At 38.5% G+C, this 18,049-nt stretch overlaps 2 protein-coding genes and 1 non-coding gene across 4 annotated transcripts; 2 read left to right on the top strand and 1 right to left on the bottom strand.

The window, feature by feature from the left end:
- Positions 1 to 2,172: 2,172 nt before the first annotated feature.
- On the top strand, positions 2,173 to 4,005 carry LOC122064926 (activator of 90 kDa heat shock protein ATPase homolog). The gene is made up of 3 exons (XM_042628713.1): positions 2,173 to 3,301; positions 3,398 to 3,477; positions 3,579 to 4,005. The coding sequence occupies exons 1-3, from the start codon at positions 2,417 to 2,419 to the stop codon at positions 3,670 to 3,672; spliced, it is 1,059 nt and encodes a 352-aa protein (XP_042484647.1). The 5' UTR covers positions 2,173 to 2,416; the 3' UTR covers positions 3,673 to 4,005.
- A 7,081-nt stretch (positions 4,006 to 11,086) lies between these two features.
- Positions 11,087 to 15,825, top strand: LOC122064925 (E3 ubiquitin-protein ligase RING1-like). Of its 2 annotated transcripts, XM_042628712.1 has the most exons (3): positions 11,087 to 11,122; positions 11,870 to 13,022; positions 15,515 to 15,825. In XM_042628712.1, the coding sequence occupies exon 2, from the start codon at positions 11,897 to 11,899 to the stop codon at positions 12,977 to 12,979; it is 1,083 nt and encodes a 360-aa protein (XP_042484646.1). In that variant the 5' UTR covers positions 11,087 to 11,122; positions 11,870 to 11,896; the 3' UTR covers positions 12,980 to 13,022; positions 15,515 to 15,825. The 2 variants fall into 2 exon arrangements, with proteins under 2 accessions (XP_042484646.1, XP_042484645.1); XM_042628711.1 differs by lacking the exon at positions 11,087 to 11,122 and having other exon boundaries at positions 11,792 to 13,022.
- Positions 11,561 to 11,642, bottom strand: TRNAS-GCU. The gene has a single exon. It is a non-coding gene; the product is annotated as a tRNA-Ser (tRNA).
- Positions 15,826 to 18,049: the final 2,224 nt, after the last annotated feature.

The following is an 18,049-nucleotide window of genomic DNA, read 5'->3' as shown; positions in this document are numbered from 1 at the left end:
GGACGTATATCCGATTTGTTTAAAGCAACATAGGCATGGTCATTTATTACAAGAGAAGTATTGATTTATATATTGATGCTGCCCTTCTCTAATAGCTCAATCTTTTAGGCGAAGCTTTAGTGAATATGCTGTCAATGTAGGGAGGTTTAGGGGGTGTTTGGTTCGGTAAATATTTGGGATGACATTTTTTAGAATGATAATTCTTAATTTTTGAAGTTGTTTGGTTCCAATAGGATGACCCTCATAAGTGAGCACCCTACTTCTCATGAATGACCATATTACAAAGGATGTGTTTCAACTCTGAGTTTACCTCAACACTTAAACTCAGATTTGAACAACCTTTTTACCACCTAGTATAAAAGGAGAAAGCAGAAAAAAGTTCTCTACGGAAACCAATATCTCAACTCGCGAGAAACATGTACTAGTCTCAGGGCAACCAAACGATTTTTCAGAAAAAAACATAATTCAGAAAAATGTCTATCAAAAGATTGACATTTATATCCGATACATACACCATTTGATTTACCGAACCAAACACCCTCTTAATGTTTCAACTCTTGAGAAGTGCACCGTTTATTCATCTGTGAAGTCTAATTTTTAAAAATATTTTGGGGAAGCATAAAATTGTATGGTGGACAAGATATTTTCTAGCTTTGACTTAAGAAAGTTCTACACATAATTTGAGTGTAAAATTTTCTCCCATAACATTTTCTATACCTCGATAGAACCCTTTGTTGCCTTGGATGTATATATTTTGACTATGTATTTATGAGATCTATGTCCGTTCACAACTATATTATAAGGTTGCATAATTCAAATTTCATACAAGTCCATTATTGAAAATGGAAGATAAAATGTTAGAGTTTACCATGAATAAATGGTCCTGAGCCCACCACACGTAGAATGCTATTATATTAAGGGGAGAAGCCCAATCTAAGGAGGAAGAAGTACTACTTAAACTTAGGGGTGTCAAAAAAGCATGGTGAGTCCGAACCCGTCTTAACCCGTCCTAAGCCGAATAGGGCTTGAGCTGAGATTTTAAGCCATAGGGTGACTAGGGTTGAGAATTTTAGGCTCGAGGCCGAGGGTTGGGTTGAGTCTAAGTTGAGGTCTCCACCCAGTCCAACCCAACTCTGTATGTTGGGTATATAATAATATAAATATGTTAATAATTATAAATGGGTACTTGTAAAAAAGGTTTACAAAAAGTTTTTCGTTTTCCACAATCTACATATATACGAAAACTTTGATCATTGACCTCTGCAATCCATCAAGATCAAGCAACCAATAGTATTGGGTTGGATTGAATTAGGTTAAGCCCGACTCAATCAGGATCCATCAAGGTTGGGCTAGGTTGGTCCTGGACTGAGATATCCCAACCCAGCCTTATAAGGCTGGACAAAACTTGAGTGGAGTTAAAGAAACCTTAGGATTGGACTAGGTTTTAAAAAACTCAGCCCATTAACACCCCTACTTAAACTAGACACCGGGTCCAAGTAATTTGAGAAATCAATGATGTTCCAAAGAGAAAAGGCTCCTTGCTAGAAGCAAGCTATAAACAGCAAAAAGAAAATGGATATGGAACTCACTGAGACCACTTCAATGCCCTACCCAAGGATTTAGGAATTGGCATCACATCGGTTGATACATATTAGTATAGATATAGAGAGAGTTGGAGGGTGAAATGGTCCATAAATTAGTTGTATCAATATCTTTTAGGGTAAATAAATTATAGGAAAAATTACATGATTACCCACTTTTGGGTTTCCCTTTACAAAATTACCCACAAAAAGTTTTGGTCAACAAAAATACCCAAAATTAAGTTTGGATTTAAAAAACTACCCACCTAAAGTTTCAGTTAACAAAAATACCAAAAATCAGATTTGGGTTTACAAAACTACAAAAAATAGTGATTTTTCATCTTTCACATATAATCATGTATTTTTTTATTACTAAAACTTTGAGTGGGTAGTTTTGTAAACCCAAACTCAATTTTGAGTATTTTTGTTAACTTAAACTTAAAATAGGTAATTTTATAAAAGAAAACCTAATTTTGGGTATTTTTGTTGATTATAATTTTTTATGGGTAATTTTGTAAAGGATGGATAATCATATAATTTTCCCTAAATTATAAGTATGAGCATCGGAATCGGATCTCGGTTATATTCCCAATCTCCCGATCCTTCGCTCCTTCTAGAGCCTTCGATAGGTTTGTCGAGAGTTCCGGAGTTCAGACGCCCAAAGCTGTCGTCGCCGCTCTTATTTTGCTTGCTCTCCCCTTCCCCATCCCTCCCATTCTTTCGCAACGCAGCAAGCCTTCGACCCCTCTCTTTCTCCTCTTCCTTGAAACTCGAAATTAAAAAGCTTCTCTGAATCTCTTCTCTGTGTTCAACAAGCACGAGAGCTCGAAAGAAAAATGGCGAAATACGGGGAGGGTGACAAACGCTGGATCGTGGAAGATAGACCAGACGGTACCAACGTCCACAACTGGCACTGGGCCGAGACCAACTGCCTGGAATGGTCTCGCAACCTCCTTGGCAAGCTACTTTCTGATCTGACCATCTTGGACGGCGAGGGCAACCTCTACATCAAGACGAAGGAGGTTACCAAGGTTGAGGGCGAGGCCTTTATCAATATTCGCAAGGGAAAGATCATCCCTGGTTACGAGATCAGCGTTTCCTTGTCCTGGGAAGGTGAGGCCCGTGAAGCCGATGGCAAATCCCTCCTTAAGGTTGATGGGTCCGTCGAGATCCCTTACATTGCCGACGAGAACGCTGACGAAGACCCCGAAATTAGAGTTATTCTCAGGGACGAAGGTCCCATTGGTAGGAGAATCAAGGATGCCTTCGTGTCCAAAGGGAAACCCATTGTAATGGAGAAAGTTAGGGTTTACGTTGAGAGTATGGCTAAAGGTGGTCCTGCCAAGGAAGAATTGGAGGTCAAGAAGCCTTCCACCAACAAATCTTCTTCGTCACCGGCAGTCACCGCTCCTGCCACCGCCACCGCTACCGCTACTCCTCCTGCTCAGACGAAGAAGGACGCTAAGAGTAAGGAAGGGTTCAAGTCGATTTCTTTGACTGAGAAGTTCCATTGTCGGGCCAAGGATATCTACGAGATCATGATGGATGAGAACAGGTGGAAAGGGTTTACGCAGAGTAATGCGAAGATTAGTAGGGAGGTCGGGGGAGAATTCAGTCTTTTCGATGGCTCAATCACGGGGATCAACCAGGAGTTGCAGGAGGGTGAGCTGATCGTTCAGAAGTGGAGGTTCGGCAGCTGGGCTGATGGGATACATTCTATGGTAATTCTGACTTATCTGTCCCTAATATTTCCGTGTCATGAATCATTGGAAGAAAAAAAATTGCCTTTTGACACTTAATGCTGATGGGTCTCGCAGGTACGCCTTACATTTGATGAGCCAGAACCAGGTTTCACCATTGTCAAGCTGATGCAGACTGATGTTCCCGAAGAAGACAGGTTCATTTCTTTCACTCCTCCTATTGGTATTTTGTTCTTAAAATTTGTGACCTTTTTTTTCAGTTCTTTAACAATGTCTGTCTTTTTGTGTCATGACACAGATATGGGAACTCCACTGTTGTTGAGAACACGGAGAGGGGATGGCGGGACCTTATATTCTACAAGATACGCGCAGTTTTTGGCTTTGGAGTCTAAAATTTTCACCAAAATATGCTGGCTCAATGTAGAATCTTGAAACCAGTCTTGTCTTTGAGTTTTTGGATGGCTAATTTAATATAAAGGCCAAATGATTTATGATATGAATGCTAGGTGCTATATGCTTTGAACGATAGTTGATTTTCTTGTTCACGTCTCTTCAAAGAACAATTGTTACTAAGTCTGTCTTGCACCATTTTCATGTAGTCTAATTCATGGCCGAATATGAGTCCAGATAAAGCATATTGTTGGCTTTCATGGAATGTCTATCTTTGTCTTGTAACGGTGCTTCATATTATATCTTCAGTAGTGGCAAGTTGAAGGGTGTGCTGATGTAGGTTTCTTCTATGCGTTCTCCTGCTGATATAGATCTGACATTTGCCTTAAAAAAATTTACAGCAATATTCAAGATGGATAGCTGTAATGTATCTTTATTTAGATCTTGTTTAGGAACATCTTAATGTAGCAGACTTCAGATTGGAAGTGCATGTGCTGTAAGTCCTAAGATTTTTACCTTTCTCTTGGATTTCTATTATTTTCTGTGATGGGCCATGACAAAGGAAGGTACAACATTCATAATCTAATCAGGAGAAAAAAAAATATGTTTGAGATTTCATTATGACAATTGGGAAAACTTGATATCATGTTATTGGAGGTTTACTATTTGATCTTTGCATTTGTTCAGATCTCTTGATTTCATGTATTGAAACTATTGTCTACTTTGTAGGTCTGGTCTACCGTGCAAAATTTATGAATTGTATTAGAGAGAAAGATACATTCTGGCCATCTCGCTTAGGTCATAGTGTCTGCTAATGATGTTTAGTTGTAAGAGAGCTTTGAAATGGTTGTGATCGTCTCAAAAGAGTAGTCATGGGATGTTATAGCATTTTCATCATTTAGAGAGAACAGAATTGATGTAAACTGAGATGAAATTTTGAAGATTGTTAGGCCATGAAGAAGGAAACAATCTGCAGCTCGTGCCATGTGGGAATGGTAAAATACATGTCGAAAGATTCTTATTTATGAACAGATTAGGGCCTATTTGGGAGTAGCTCCAATACATGATAAGTTGCAAGAAATTTGTTTGAGGTGGTATTCGATTCAGATTGAAGGAGATAAAAGAGCTAAGTGCTAAGCTTAAAATGACTCTAGGAGAAGTGAGGAAAGATGTGCATATCTCAGGATTATTATTAAGTATGAATTTTATTAGAGCTGATTGGAGACAAAAGATCCCTCTAGCTGACCCCATTTAGTTGGGATAAGGCTGAGTTGAATAGAGTTGAGTTTTATTTTTGCTTCAAAGCACTGATGTTGATGATGGATGATCTTAGGAGTTGTTTGACCCAAATAATTATTACTGAGTGTTAATTTGATATTAGTTATGAATCAAGAGGACAAGTGTGAATTCTTGTATGTCGTTTTTTTTTTTTTTTTAAAGTAAATAATTCTTTTCTGCCTTGCAAGAAGGATATACTGACACCAACATGCTTATATGGTTAACTAGGTAATTCAGGAGTGAGTTTATTAATAGACCATGATGTGAGTGGCATTAGGAGTTGTAGCAAGGATTGTTCAAATGATGATTGCCTTGAAGGTCTCTTTGTTTAGCTCTCCATAGATGTGACATATATCTTAAGCATGTTGATCTACAAAGATTAGGCATCTATCTGCATTGCTTACACCTTTGTTTTTCTAATTGTCTCATATGAATACATTTCGATGGTTTTCACCTTTTATTTTTTGGGTGGTGCTATCTTTCTTGTCAATTGTTTTACAAACAAGGATCATCTTGGAAAGGTGCAGCCAGCATCATGAGAGTTAAAGCTCAAGTTGATGCACAACGGTGAATTAATAACATGTGCAGAATGATGTTTTTATTCTTTGGGGGAAGAGGGAGTAAATTTGTGCTCTGGCTCTGAAGAAATGGAGTAAATTTATTTGTTTGGGGAAAATGGGATGAACTTGTTTCAGAGGATAATTGAGGATATGCATCGAGTTGGAACCCAGAGAATCCTCTTCTTTGGGGTTTCTAGGACCTAGGTATTCTTTTGCTTTCCCATCTCCTTTCTTTTGTCCAATAAAAAGAACCTTTTTTTTTTTATTGGATAGAGATCCTTCTCTGCTAGCTTGTGTACTGCTAGTGCTTCTCTTATCTGCCACGTGATGATTGAAAATAAGTACTCCACTTCTTGATAGAATAGGAGTAATTAGATGGAAGGAGATTGGTCCTCTTCCAAATAGTCACCAAGACTTCTCCAACCAGATGTAACAAAGAAAATGTCACAGAAACTTGGCATTTTTATGGACAGCCCTAATCGAATAACTGGTCCCAAGCTAGAAACTAGGGACTGATTCGTAACACAAGATCTCTAGAAAAACAGTGAACAAGCAATAACTAACAGTGAACTAATTGCTAAGAATATAACTTGAACCAGAAATTCCAGAATGAAAGCTTTACAGGAGAAAATTTATAATTAACAAAAGGGCTATATGCATTGAGTAGGAACCAAGAGAATCCTTTCTTTGGGTATTTTAGGTAATATGAAGTTCCTTTCCCCCATCCAGCCTTTTTCTTTTTACTCGAATAGAAAAAAATTTGTTTTTATTGGGAAGAGATCCTTCTCTGCTAACTTGTGCTTGGTGATACTGCTAGTGGAATCTACTGCATCCTTCAACGCCCATTTTTTCTGTTGGGCTGTTTTCATTTGAGAACCTCCTTCATGAGACCTGTCCTGTATTCTGGTGTCTTTGCCTGCTTGATTGTTGGTTCCGACTTATTTGGCACCATGTTTTGAAATTACAGTAGTAATTATGAACAAATTGCAAAGATTCGTCTTAAGGGTCAGCTCTCTCCATAGCAATACTGATTCAGTTGGTGCATCTTTACTGTTAGTCTAATTTCTTGGTAATTTTCAACTAGGATTGAATGGGGTTTTCGGTTTGTCTCACAGGTATGCATTGTATTTTACCCAAAGTGCTTTTTGGCTGCCCCCAACCCTCTTTGGTTTGGGAATAAGTAGAAAATGATTTAAATATTGTCAATTATTTGAGCTATGGTGATGCACTGGTATGTGTTTGCTATTGCATCAATTACTTAAATATGTATATAAATTTCATAATAACAGAATGAGTAACCTGTCACAGTGATTTGCTCATGTAAAACCTATCACATGCATTGCAGGGGTTACCCCTGTATTCAATTGATGAGTACCTGAAGGGCATTCTGGCCAAAAAGAGACCCTGAGAGATTATCTATGGAAGAGAAAGGTTGTGGGGGGTAAATGAAGAATGCATCATGACCTCCCCACCCCTGAGAAGTTTTTGTTCTGAGTATTGCCCGAAAGATTTCTTAGATGATTGCCATTTTACTGGGATGTTTTAAGCAGAGTTACCCGTCATCTATCCACTCCGAAGTCCATGATACCGGCAACTGGAAACCCTGCTACAGCCCAAATCTGGCCTTTTGTGCCAGTTATCAACTGGCTTGGCTTCTGCTCTTTGTGAGTGGATGGTCCATTAGTTCAAGTGTTTTTTGACAAATTAGTGAGGTTTCAGTGAATTTTTGTAGGAAAAAGTGTTGGTATTACATTACCACAGTGCTTTAATTTGTTCAGAGCAAAAGGCAATTCTTCATACATTCTTTGGTACTTATTAGTACATCTCTCATGATTTGTCTTATTGAGTACTTGCCTCCCAACTTATCAAAAAAAAAGAGTACTTGCCTCCCATTTCCATTTTTTATTAATGCAGTCTGTAGGAACCCAGATGTCTTCTGTTTGGTTTTCATGTTTTTTGTAACCTATTTTTTGGCCAAGGCAAGGTTTTGTACTCCTTGAAGCTGAAGGAGGAGCTTCTATGTAGGTTACTATATTGGTTTCTGTAGATTCAGATCAGTTCTACTGCATTGAGATTTTTCCCCCTTTTGGGGTGGATATTCTGAGACAGTCTTTGGTTTGGGCTTTCAGATCCAAGAAAGGCTCCCGTATGGGGGGATCAATTAGATTTAGGCTCCAAGAAAGCTTCTTCCCTAACCTCAACCTTCTCTCTTTGGTTTCTTCTCTAGAACGTTCTAGTGGGTGAAGGTCGTGATGGACATGAGACTACGTCCTTGATTATTCGGCAGGTGATCCCTTGGATTTTGCAAATGGGCATTAAAAAAAAAAAAAAAAAGAACTCTTGGGTAAGGGTGTCAGTTGGTTTGGTTTCGGCTTGGTTTCAAATTTGAATCGAGAATTGACTTGGGTCCATATTTAGATACTCAAATTGATTCAATTTGGTTTGGTTTCGGTTCTAATTCGATTTTGATATTTGGTTTTAATTCGATTATGCCACAAGAGTTAAAGTCAAGAACTATTTAATATAACGAGCATTTGAAAAAATAAAAAAGAAGAACAATAGAATGACATTATACTTTTTTTTTAATAAAAATGTAAAAAGTAGAAGAATTACCTTAGATGGATCATGGATGCAAGGCGCAAGTTATTCTTTAACAAACCTAATGCCTAGAAAAGAAGAAGATGGGAGGGAAGAAGGTGGACTGAAGAAGAAGTGCAGAGTTGTTCAAAGTCGTGCCCAGCCTCCTCTAAGAGTTAAAATCTTAAAAAAATTAAAAGGGAATATGGAAAATCCCTCCTAAGTTTTATCGATAGTAGGTTTTTTTTTGGTTTAAATTTTTGTAATTCGGTTTGGTCATCAATGGTTTTAACATCTTAAATCGAAATCGAATCAAACCAAACCAAATAGCAATACTCACATACTTGGTTCGATTTTGTCCAATTAATTGGGCTCGGTTTTGATTTTGGTATTAGGTTTCGATTTCGGTTTGAAATTGACACCCATACTCTTGTGGACCCGGTTTCTCTTAATCGATAGTGAGAGAATCTCTAGATTTGATCCTCTGGATTAGAGAAGGTATTTTGGATCTTAAAAAATTAGGAACGAGAGTTAATGGTAACATTTGGCGGTGCTTAGTAGTTATTCAAAAAAAAGGTTCTAGCATTTTTTCTTTTTGTGCAAATAAGAAAATAGAATCTTCCGCTTTTTGTTTTTTGTTTTTTTTTTTGTGTGTTTTTTTTTTCTTTTTAAAGAACTGGGTAAAAAAAAGTTCAAAAACAAGAAAGTTGTAACCATGTTTTAACATTTGAGTTTTATTTCGAAACAAAATTTTGGGAGAATGTAAAATTTTGATTTTGACATGAAACGTCATTTTTGGAACAGAATGGCTATCAAATGCAGTCTAAATGGAATGGTTCAAGGAGCTGATTTGAAGAACAATAAGGAATTGATTGGATCTGGAATCATTAGGACCAATTTATAATGCATATCTTAGTTAATACTTAATAATTATAACTTATAATAATTATGTCTTAATTACCCAAAAAAAAAGGTAGATGTTTGATTATTTGTATATTTCTAAAAATATAAGTTGTTTCTTAATTACCAGAAAAGGGTAGATGTTTGAGTATTTGTATATTTCTAAAAAAAAAAAAAAAAAATCAGTTATTTATATGGTTGGGAAGTTTTTTGTATTATATAAGAATTTGGGCTTATTTGAGTGTTTTGAGTGTCTAAAACATCAAGGAACTAGAACCGGATCATCCCATTATTAAATGGAATTAGATCTTAATTTTTGAATCGTTTAATAAATTGGATGATTCTAAGATTAATCTTAGGACCAAAGTTGATTAAGAGCCATCTCGATTGACACTTTTGGACTAAGTCTCTTAGTCCAGTCAATAAGTTTGCGGATTTTGGAATCTTCAATGGTTGTGCCAATTATATTTTAATTTCATCATTTTTTTTATATTAAAGAAAAAAAGGTGTCTACCAATTATTATAGCCTTACATTCTTTTATTTTCCTTAGAAAGGAAAAGAAGTGTGGATAGTGGATTGTGAAATGGTGGATCAATAGTGGCAGGTCAAGGTGGGGCGGAAAGCCTGAAAGTGATAAATATTATTTTGGAGATTGATTTGAGGCATCACTTTCACAGTTGGGATTGGAGTTTGGTGCCACAATAACTAATGCTTAATTGGAATCGTTCTTTGTTTCTTTTTCACTTCAACATTGAGTTTGGTGGCACAATCAATGATGTTTGGAATCGTTATTTGTTTCCTTTTTCACTTTCACTGATCATTTATTTTAAGAAAGTTGCTTTCTTAAGGAAGGTTCTCTCTGCAAAAGGGTAAAAATGCTGGATTAAGTTTGAATTATAAAGCCATTATGTGAACCCACCCCAGTCCCACTCCCCACCCAATTAGAAGCTAGTTCTTGTAGTACAAAATCAATAACTCCTCCAAGTGGAAGAAAAGAAAAGAACCCTGTCTGTTAAGTGTTTTCCACCTTTGATTCAGCTGGGTGTGAAAAGATCCAACTACCCCTTTGCATGTTGGGTTTTTCCACATTCAGAAAGCTAGCTGTGTTTGGGCATAGGAATGCCTGACATATAGGTTCCCTTGCTTGGAAAAGAAAAAAAAAAAAAAAAAAAAAAAAAAAAAAAAAAGAAAAAGCCAAAACGAGTTCCCTACCCATGATGCAAACCTAACACAGTCTAAGAAACCTAATCTTGACCTATTTCCACTCAAAAATAAATAAATATCCTCTTAAGAGAATCCCTCTAGAAAAGAAAAATAATGTAAAAACATAATTTACACAATGCTTTTATGTTTCTCTCTTCGATTTTCTTTTTTAGAATTTTCATGAAAATGATAAAATAATTGAATCTAAGGAAAAAGATATAAATACATAAATCAATCATTCTATCGTCATGGTTTTGTCTTATTATTTATTTATTTTTTATGGATAACCATAGCTAAATGCCTCCTAAGCTTTTTCTCACCTATGCGGAAAGAATACAAATCTATCATTATAAAATAAGACAAAGAACAATAAAAAATGAGTCAAACTGTAAACACCACTAGAGTTGAATAATATTGTTTTATGTAAAATACCTTGGAAATTTTTTTCCCACTACAAAGAATTATATTGTTTGTTTTGATGCCATTAGTGTGGCATTGGAGATTTTCCTCTCCTCTATTTATGAAAACCTTTTAATAACAAAGGGACAAAGAATGTTGTTTGGTTGCGTAGTTCCAGCAACTTAGACACAAGAGAACGCAAGATCACCATTATCACCACCTTTTCCTGTGAAATAAAAAAATTTCATCTATGCTGTTACCCTTGCCATGCTCTCAGTTGCCTTTGTGTTGGTGTAGGGGCTATGTGATTAGACATCGATATCTAACTCTAAAATAAGAGAGTTTTTTTTTTTCCCCTGCATACTAATGGTCACAGACCTCAGCTCAACAATAAGATTGTTCTAATGCGAGCAAAACAACCTCTCCATGAAGCAAGGGTAAGACTATATATTATGACCATCCTCAGACCCTGTTGAGTTCTCTCACCAAGCGACATGGAGAGAGAGAGAGAGAGAGAGAGAGAGAGAGAGAGAGGCATTATTGTCGAAGCTAAGGGTGTCAACTAGTCAAGCCGGGTTGATTGCGGTTGGGCCTGATGGGCCTATGTCCTCGGACCATGACCTACTTATTTAAGGAATGAGTCAATCTCATTCGGTGTCATGTTGGGCTCGATTGGGTTTCGAGGTTTAATCGAGCTTCTCCTAATCGAGCCTTAAACTGGGTAATGTATCAATAAAGTCTTAAATGGGTATTAAACAGTCTTTAGTTTTCTTAGATTTTAAATACTTTAATTTATTTTGTTAAATTATCAATAATTTTAAAAATATATTACATTTAATTATAGTTATTAATATATACCCTATTCTATTAAAAAAAAATCAAAATACATATACAATCGAGCCATACGGGCTTGAAATTGATACCCCTAGTCGAAGTTACCTGGAAAAAAAAAATGGACTCCAAAATTTTTTCCGTCGCCTGAGAGATTCGAACTCTCGCGGGGAAACCCCATGTACTTAGCAGGCACACGCCTTAACCACTCGGCCAAAGCGACGTCGTGATGGTTGGGCTTTAATTGTTTATAATTTAACTAATATTTCGGAAATTCCCAAGCATATTCGAGGTGGAGTTTACTAAAGTAGATCCCGGATGGATTGATAGCCCGCAGTACACTTCCCCATCGTTTCTCCAAAGAAAAGCAGTCCATATACCACACGCACTTCCCACCCCCACCCACTTGCAAAGCTCCACCAGACTCCACAGACACATTGAGAGAGAAAGAGAGAGAGAGAGAGAGAAAAGACCGGAATGTCGTCAATTAGCGCCACCGCCACTTCCGTCACCGGCACCGGTACCGGTACTGATAACATCAGCAGCAACCGCAGCGGTAGACAAACCTATTGGTGTCACGAGTGCGACATGAGCGTCTCTCTCTTCTTCTCTCCACCTCTCATCTGCCCTCATTGCCATGGTGATTTCATCGAAGAAATGGAATCCCCTATTACTACTTCTCACTTTACCCACTTCTCCTCCTCTAACCCTAATACCCATAACAACACTCAACTCCCTCCTCACCTTGATCCCTTCCCAATCCTCTCCCCTCCTGAACCCCTTCTCACCCTTTCTAACGAAGACGATCCCGATACCGATGATGACAACTTCCAAATCCCAGAAGCTATTCGTGTTGCAGCTTCTGACTCATCCGATGATCTCCTCCGTGATGGCCCTTACCTTGACCGACTCATCCAACACCTCGCCGATCCAGACGACGACAGCTTCGCTCGTTACCATCATCCTGCTTCTACTCCGGCGTCTAAGTCTTCTGTTGAGTCCATACCCACTGTCAAAATCACGAGCTCATTATTGGCTGTTGATACTCTCCTCTGTGCAGTCTGCAAGGACGAGTTCGTGGTCGATGTGGAGGCCAAGCAGCTTCCTTGCAAGCATCTTTATCACTGCGATTGCATTCTCCCGTGGTTGTCGCAGCACAATTCTTGCCCCGTCTGTCGCTTTCGTCTTCCCACGGAGGAGCCCGAGCAGCGTAGCCGTAGCAGACACACTAGAGCGGCTAGGGTTGCTGTGAGGTTTGGGAATTTTATGGAGGATGAAGATTTCTATGGGATTGGGAATACGTTGAGGCATATTGCTAGAAGGCACAGGCTTGTGTTTCCCGTGAGGTCGACTGCTGCTACTGCGGATTCCACTCAGATGGCGCAAGCTGAGACGAGCTCTGCGGGACCTGCAAATAGTGGGGAGACAGTTTCCAGCTGGCCCGTTGAGGGAGGGAGTGGGACCCTTCTGCGTGGTGGTGGAGGTGTGAGCGACAGTGCCACCAGGCGGGATGATGATGGCGATACTGTAATGTCTGAAATTAGGGCTTTCTTCGATTGAGTTCCGGCTATTCCTTTTGTGATTCTAGTTTTGCAAACGCAAGGTATTCTTTCTGTTCTTCTTCTTCTTCTTCTCTCTCTCTCTCCTGAAAATTTAATTGAGAAAAGAACTTGTATTTCAAAATTTCGTAACTGTCGAGCGTTTGAAATAATGGTTTTTGAAGTCAATTAGAACTAAATTGACATAGGTAGTGTAATGATGATCATGGTTGAACATAAGTGGTGGCAAAATCTATGCAATGAGATATTTTGGAAATTAAGAAGCCATTAGCAACTTCTATAGTTGTTTCTATAATTCTTTTGAGAGCTTCTGCTACCATGAACTGTACTTCATCTGTCCCAGTGTGGCAGTCCAGATCAAAGCTTTAACTGTTGTGCATACTGGACTGCCAATTAGTTTTGTGGACAGTTAATCGGCAGCTAATTCATTTGCCTTTCAAGAATGGCTTTTAGAACCTTTAATCTTTCTTCTCTATGCCAATCTTTTGGTGTTTTGGAGGATATATTGTCATTTAATTAAAATAGTGATTCATAAAGTAACTGTGAGAGACGCGTAGGATTGTAAAGGCACTCACAGTCCATTGGAGAGCTTAAGAACGCATGCTTAAGGGAACAGTAGAGGCAGTAGGTGTGGTATTGATTATATGTTAAAAAAGGTCCATTGGGCCATTTGAACATTGGAAGCAGCTGGGGGTGACTGGTTGTGGTTTTGTGTGCCTTTCTTTGGTTCTGGAAAGTTTTTAGATGGGTTAACCACTCGAAGGTAGGGATGGCTAAAACCAGTGGAGTATGTGGCTTGGTTGTGGGTTTGGCTACTGATAATAATTGCTCTGATTTTTTTTTGGTCATGGAGATGAGCTTCAAACAGGTATGGAATAGCATGTTACAGAGGATTCTGCCTAGGAAGATGTAGTAATCCACATTCACATCATGAATCCCCCTGATAAGAGCACTAGAGTCATAGATGAAGTATGAGTAATTAGTCTTACTCATACTTGAATCCACATTCATATGCATGAATCTTTTCAAATGCTTTATACCATAGGCATGTGCTATTTGTACCCATTGGACCAGCCGACCAACAGCTTGTAGATTTTTTGTTTGAGTTTAGATTCTCTATCGGTAGTTTCTGTTTGTATTTAATATTATTCAGTCATAATTGAGGGTCTTACTTATAGTGGGACAATGTTTTGAAGTCAAAGTTACAGGTCCATTTCATTTCTTCCAACCGTACTGCTGGATTCATATTTCTTGGGTGCTAAAGATTCAAAGTTTGTCTGTTTGGCTTGATTTTTGTATTCCTTAGGTTAGCGGAAAACCTTTGTAAGGAACAGAAAATTATATGAACCTATGATAGGGTTTTTTCTCTTTTCAAAGCTTTACTGCAGTTTGCAGTTTCTTCGATAAGGTATCGAGGATTAGTAACAAAGTTTAATCAGTGTTTACAAAGGGAATGGAGAGTATTGATTATGTGAAGGAGAATATGGTTAATAAATATAGATCTGATCTCTGACTTGAAGTAGGTTTCAAACTTCCTCTTTCATTTTGAATATGCTAATGAATTTGAGGTTTCTAGGTGATGATTCTCAGAATGCTCTTCGTGCTTATTCCTTTGATATTTGTCTCTTCTTTTTCTCTTTGTTGTCTTCCCTCCCCACCCCCTACTTTTTCTTTTGGATGAATACTTTATATCTATGAGTGTGTGTTAGCCTTCCACGTGGCATAAGTAGCTGTGCAGACTTTGTTAAGTTACTTGGTCTGCGCAAACCATGATATCTTTCACAGCATGTTACACGCCAGTATCAAAAAATTATATTTGGGAAGAGAAGAAGCTTTCTTGTTTTCAGTATGGTTGGAACATTTCACTAAGTATGCAAGTATATAGGTTTGGCATATTAAAGTTTTGGGGCTTGGCCTGTACTTATGATATCCAGACCAAACTCTTGGCCAGGATACTGGGACCCATATACCCCAATTGCAAGGTGTAGCCTGCCAAATTGCCACTCCCAATGGTGAGTGTACAACAGGGATTATTGGATTAAGTCCTTTATGTCTTCATGGGAGGCCATTCTTGAGACCTACAAACCTCTTATGGATTGGCTGGGATGCTGTCTAGCTAGAAGATGATTTTTATTGTTGTTGTTGTTGTTGTTGGTCTATCATATGATTGAAATAGGTTTTAATTACCTCTCTCTTCTTCGGACGTTAAATAATGTCCTCTACTGATTCTTTCTTGCATTTTTTTTTTTCACGAGAATTATAGAATTATTTAATATCAGTTCATTAAGGCTCCATTTTGTTTCACGGGGAACTATTTCTCAGAAACAGTGATCCTTTGCTTTAAGATAGTTGTAAAATATTTTCTGTTGGAACAGTGTAAATGCAATCTACTTATTATTGAACAGTAATCTGCCGTCTACTTTGTTTTCATCAAACTATGGATCGGCTATGCTTGAGACTTTTCTATATGTTATATATGCAGTTTAGTTAATTGATTGATTAAATTCATATCCCCCTGTCCTGATGATTTTTGCAGTTTAAGAACAGTAAATTGTCAGAAGGGAGGTACTCGTGACGTCTCTACCGAAATTTGGTTAAAGTAATCTGCTCCGGAACGTCTTGGATGTACATGTGTGTTTCTTGTGCTTTATATTTTCTTTTCTTTTTTATCTTTTGCCTTTCTGTATCTTTTTTATGTTCCCCTCTTCCACCGGTCACATTTCTATTTGGGTGAGATGGAATCCATCCCTCAGCAATCTGGTTCTGTGGAATGTACATTAAATTTGCTTCCATTCTTTGAAATTTGAAATAATAATAAATAGAAGGTGAAGCTGCTTTATTTTTGCCCCCTGTGGAGGTAACGTTGATGTTTGTTTGCATGTCAATTCTCCATAAACATTTTGTAAGGTGTTAGTTGTGGATTGGCTTTCATTCATATTTTATGCAGGTTCTTATTGTGAACTGATGTGGCCCAAGTGCCATTGTCGGCATAAGAGTAGTGGGGTTTGGGAAACCTCTAACCTTGATGGGAGGGGTTAACGGATAGGTAATAAAAGAAGTGATGGGTCTCTAGTTTTGGGTCAACAGAAGTACTCCACCGAGAAGGCCATGAGGGAACCCCAAAAACTAGAAGCACCCAATTCACCGCCACTATTGTTGCAGCCATTTCCATTGCTGTCGCAGGAGATGAAGAACAAGAATTGGACAGAATGGCAGTAACACAGATCTTCTCATTTGGAGGTGAGTCAACAACCTCAAATTTTAATGGGAGATGTTAAATATGAAGTGAACAAGATTCCTTGCTTGCCTTTATCATGTGATCATTTAGCTTATCCTATCCTTACCATGTCTTAATCTGTGGACCGATAGAATCCAATCTTCACCTCTCATGCTCTAACAACTGAGTGCATACTTACCAATCAAGTGGGGGGAAGGTGAGGCTTTGAGGTGGGGGTGAAGCCCTGATATTCTCTGAATCTCTTCATCCATAGTGATTGATGCTATAACTGGACTCTTAAGAGTGAATGTCATTTTAAAATTGGAAGGTCCGAAATACCCTTCTTCTGTCCAAGTAGTGTCAGGTTCTGTGTGTGAAGAGATTCTCTCTCTTCACCATGGGGTTTCAGAAAGGTCCACTTGAATTGGAGTTGCAAAGAACAAAAAAGGTCACTCAAAAGGGTGCCGTGGTTCTCTTTGGTTTTGGCACTATAGTCTCTCTGCTTTAGATTTTGATAACTTTTCTAATGATCCACAAGCATCCATCTGGCATATTCCTTACGCCTATATTTCTTGTCCATGCATGCGTGACGTGTAAATAAATGTATTTTTGTTATGTCTTTGTCACTCTTTTTTTCGTTTTTTTCCCTTCCGAAGAATGGTTTTCCGGTGAAGGGTATATTTACTCTCCTTCGACATCCAGGGAAGCAAAAGCTAGAAATGGTCATTAACCGTTTTGTCAAAATATGGTGGCCGGTGGCCAATGATGGTCAAAGATGAGAAAGAATGAATAAAAAAAACCATGTGAGAGTACGTATCTTTTTCCCAATATTATTTTAGTTAGGGAAGAAACACGTCTCTCCAATTGTTTCATGAATTATTTAATTAATTTTTTTCATAATAATATTTAATATTTTAATACTAGATACCTTTCAATTGCCTTTTTATTCTTATTAGGTTTTCTAAGTTAAGAGTAAAAAATAATTTGAAAGTGATTAATCATTATATCATTGTTTTGTATATTTTTTAAGTATACATGTGAAATGATGGGATCTATCTTCATTAAAAAATTAGGGAAAAGGACAGGTATGCTAGCGTAGTACCTAGGAATTAGGAATGCTAGCAGCATTTTGACTGTAGGATTTGATCAACATGAATTGAACCGTTGGATGGAGAGAAGACAAACAAATTTTCAATGCACGGTTGTAACACATTTACTCTCTCTCTCTCTCTCCTCGTCGGAAAAAATCATTCATTCATCGGATCCAGCTGGAGAAAGCAAAGTAGTTGGCACCGCCGCTGTTGATGGATCGTAGCCGCAGCTGCAACTGCTGTCGTTGTCGCTGCCGCAGTCGCAGCCGTTGCCGAGGTCGAAGAAAGCTCAGAGGGAGGGGGAGAGAGAGAGGAACAACAAAAACCAGAAAAAAGAAGAAGAAGAAGAGAACTAAGCTCAACCTGGGCCTGTTCGGTGCTGAAACTCACACCGAACGCTGCCACTGCCGACTTGTTCGGTGCTCTTTCTCTCTCTCTTTCGCTTCTCTCACCAAAGGGCCAAAGGAACTGGGATCTGTCGTAGCCATAGCCGCTGCCGAGGTCGAAGAAAGCTCAGAGGGAGGGGGAGAGAGAGAGGAACCGCTGCCGTAGCCGCTGCCGCTGTCGTTGCCGAGGTTGAAGAAAGCTCAGAGGGAGGGGAAGAGAGAGAGGAACCACAGCCGCTGCCGTTGCCGCTGTCGAGGTCGAAGAAAGCTCAGAGGGAGGGGGAGAGAGAGAGGAACAGTAAAGAAGAAGAAGAAGAAGAAGAAGAAGAAGAAGAAGAAGATAACTGAGCTCAACCTGGTTGGGGGAGAGAGGGAGT

The sequence above is a fragment of the Macadamia integrifolia genome, unplaced genomic scaffold, assembly GCF_013358625.1.
Source record: "Macadamia integrifolia cultivar HAES 741 unplaced genomic scaffold, SCU_Mint_v3 scaffold1826, whole genome shotgun sequence".
Taxonomy (NCBI): Eukaryota; Viridiplantae; Streptophyta; class Magnoliopsida; order Proteales; family Proteaceae; genus Macadamia; species Macadamia integrifolia.
Note: the sequence above shows the minus strand (reverse complement) of the source record. Positions and strands in the feature narration are given on the sequence as shown.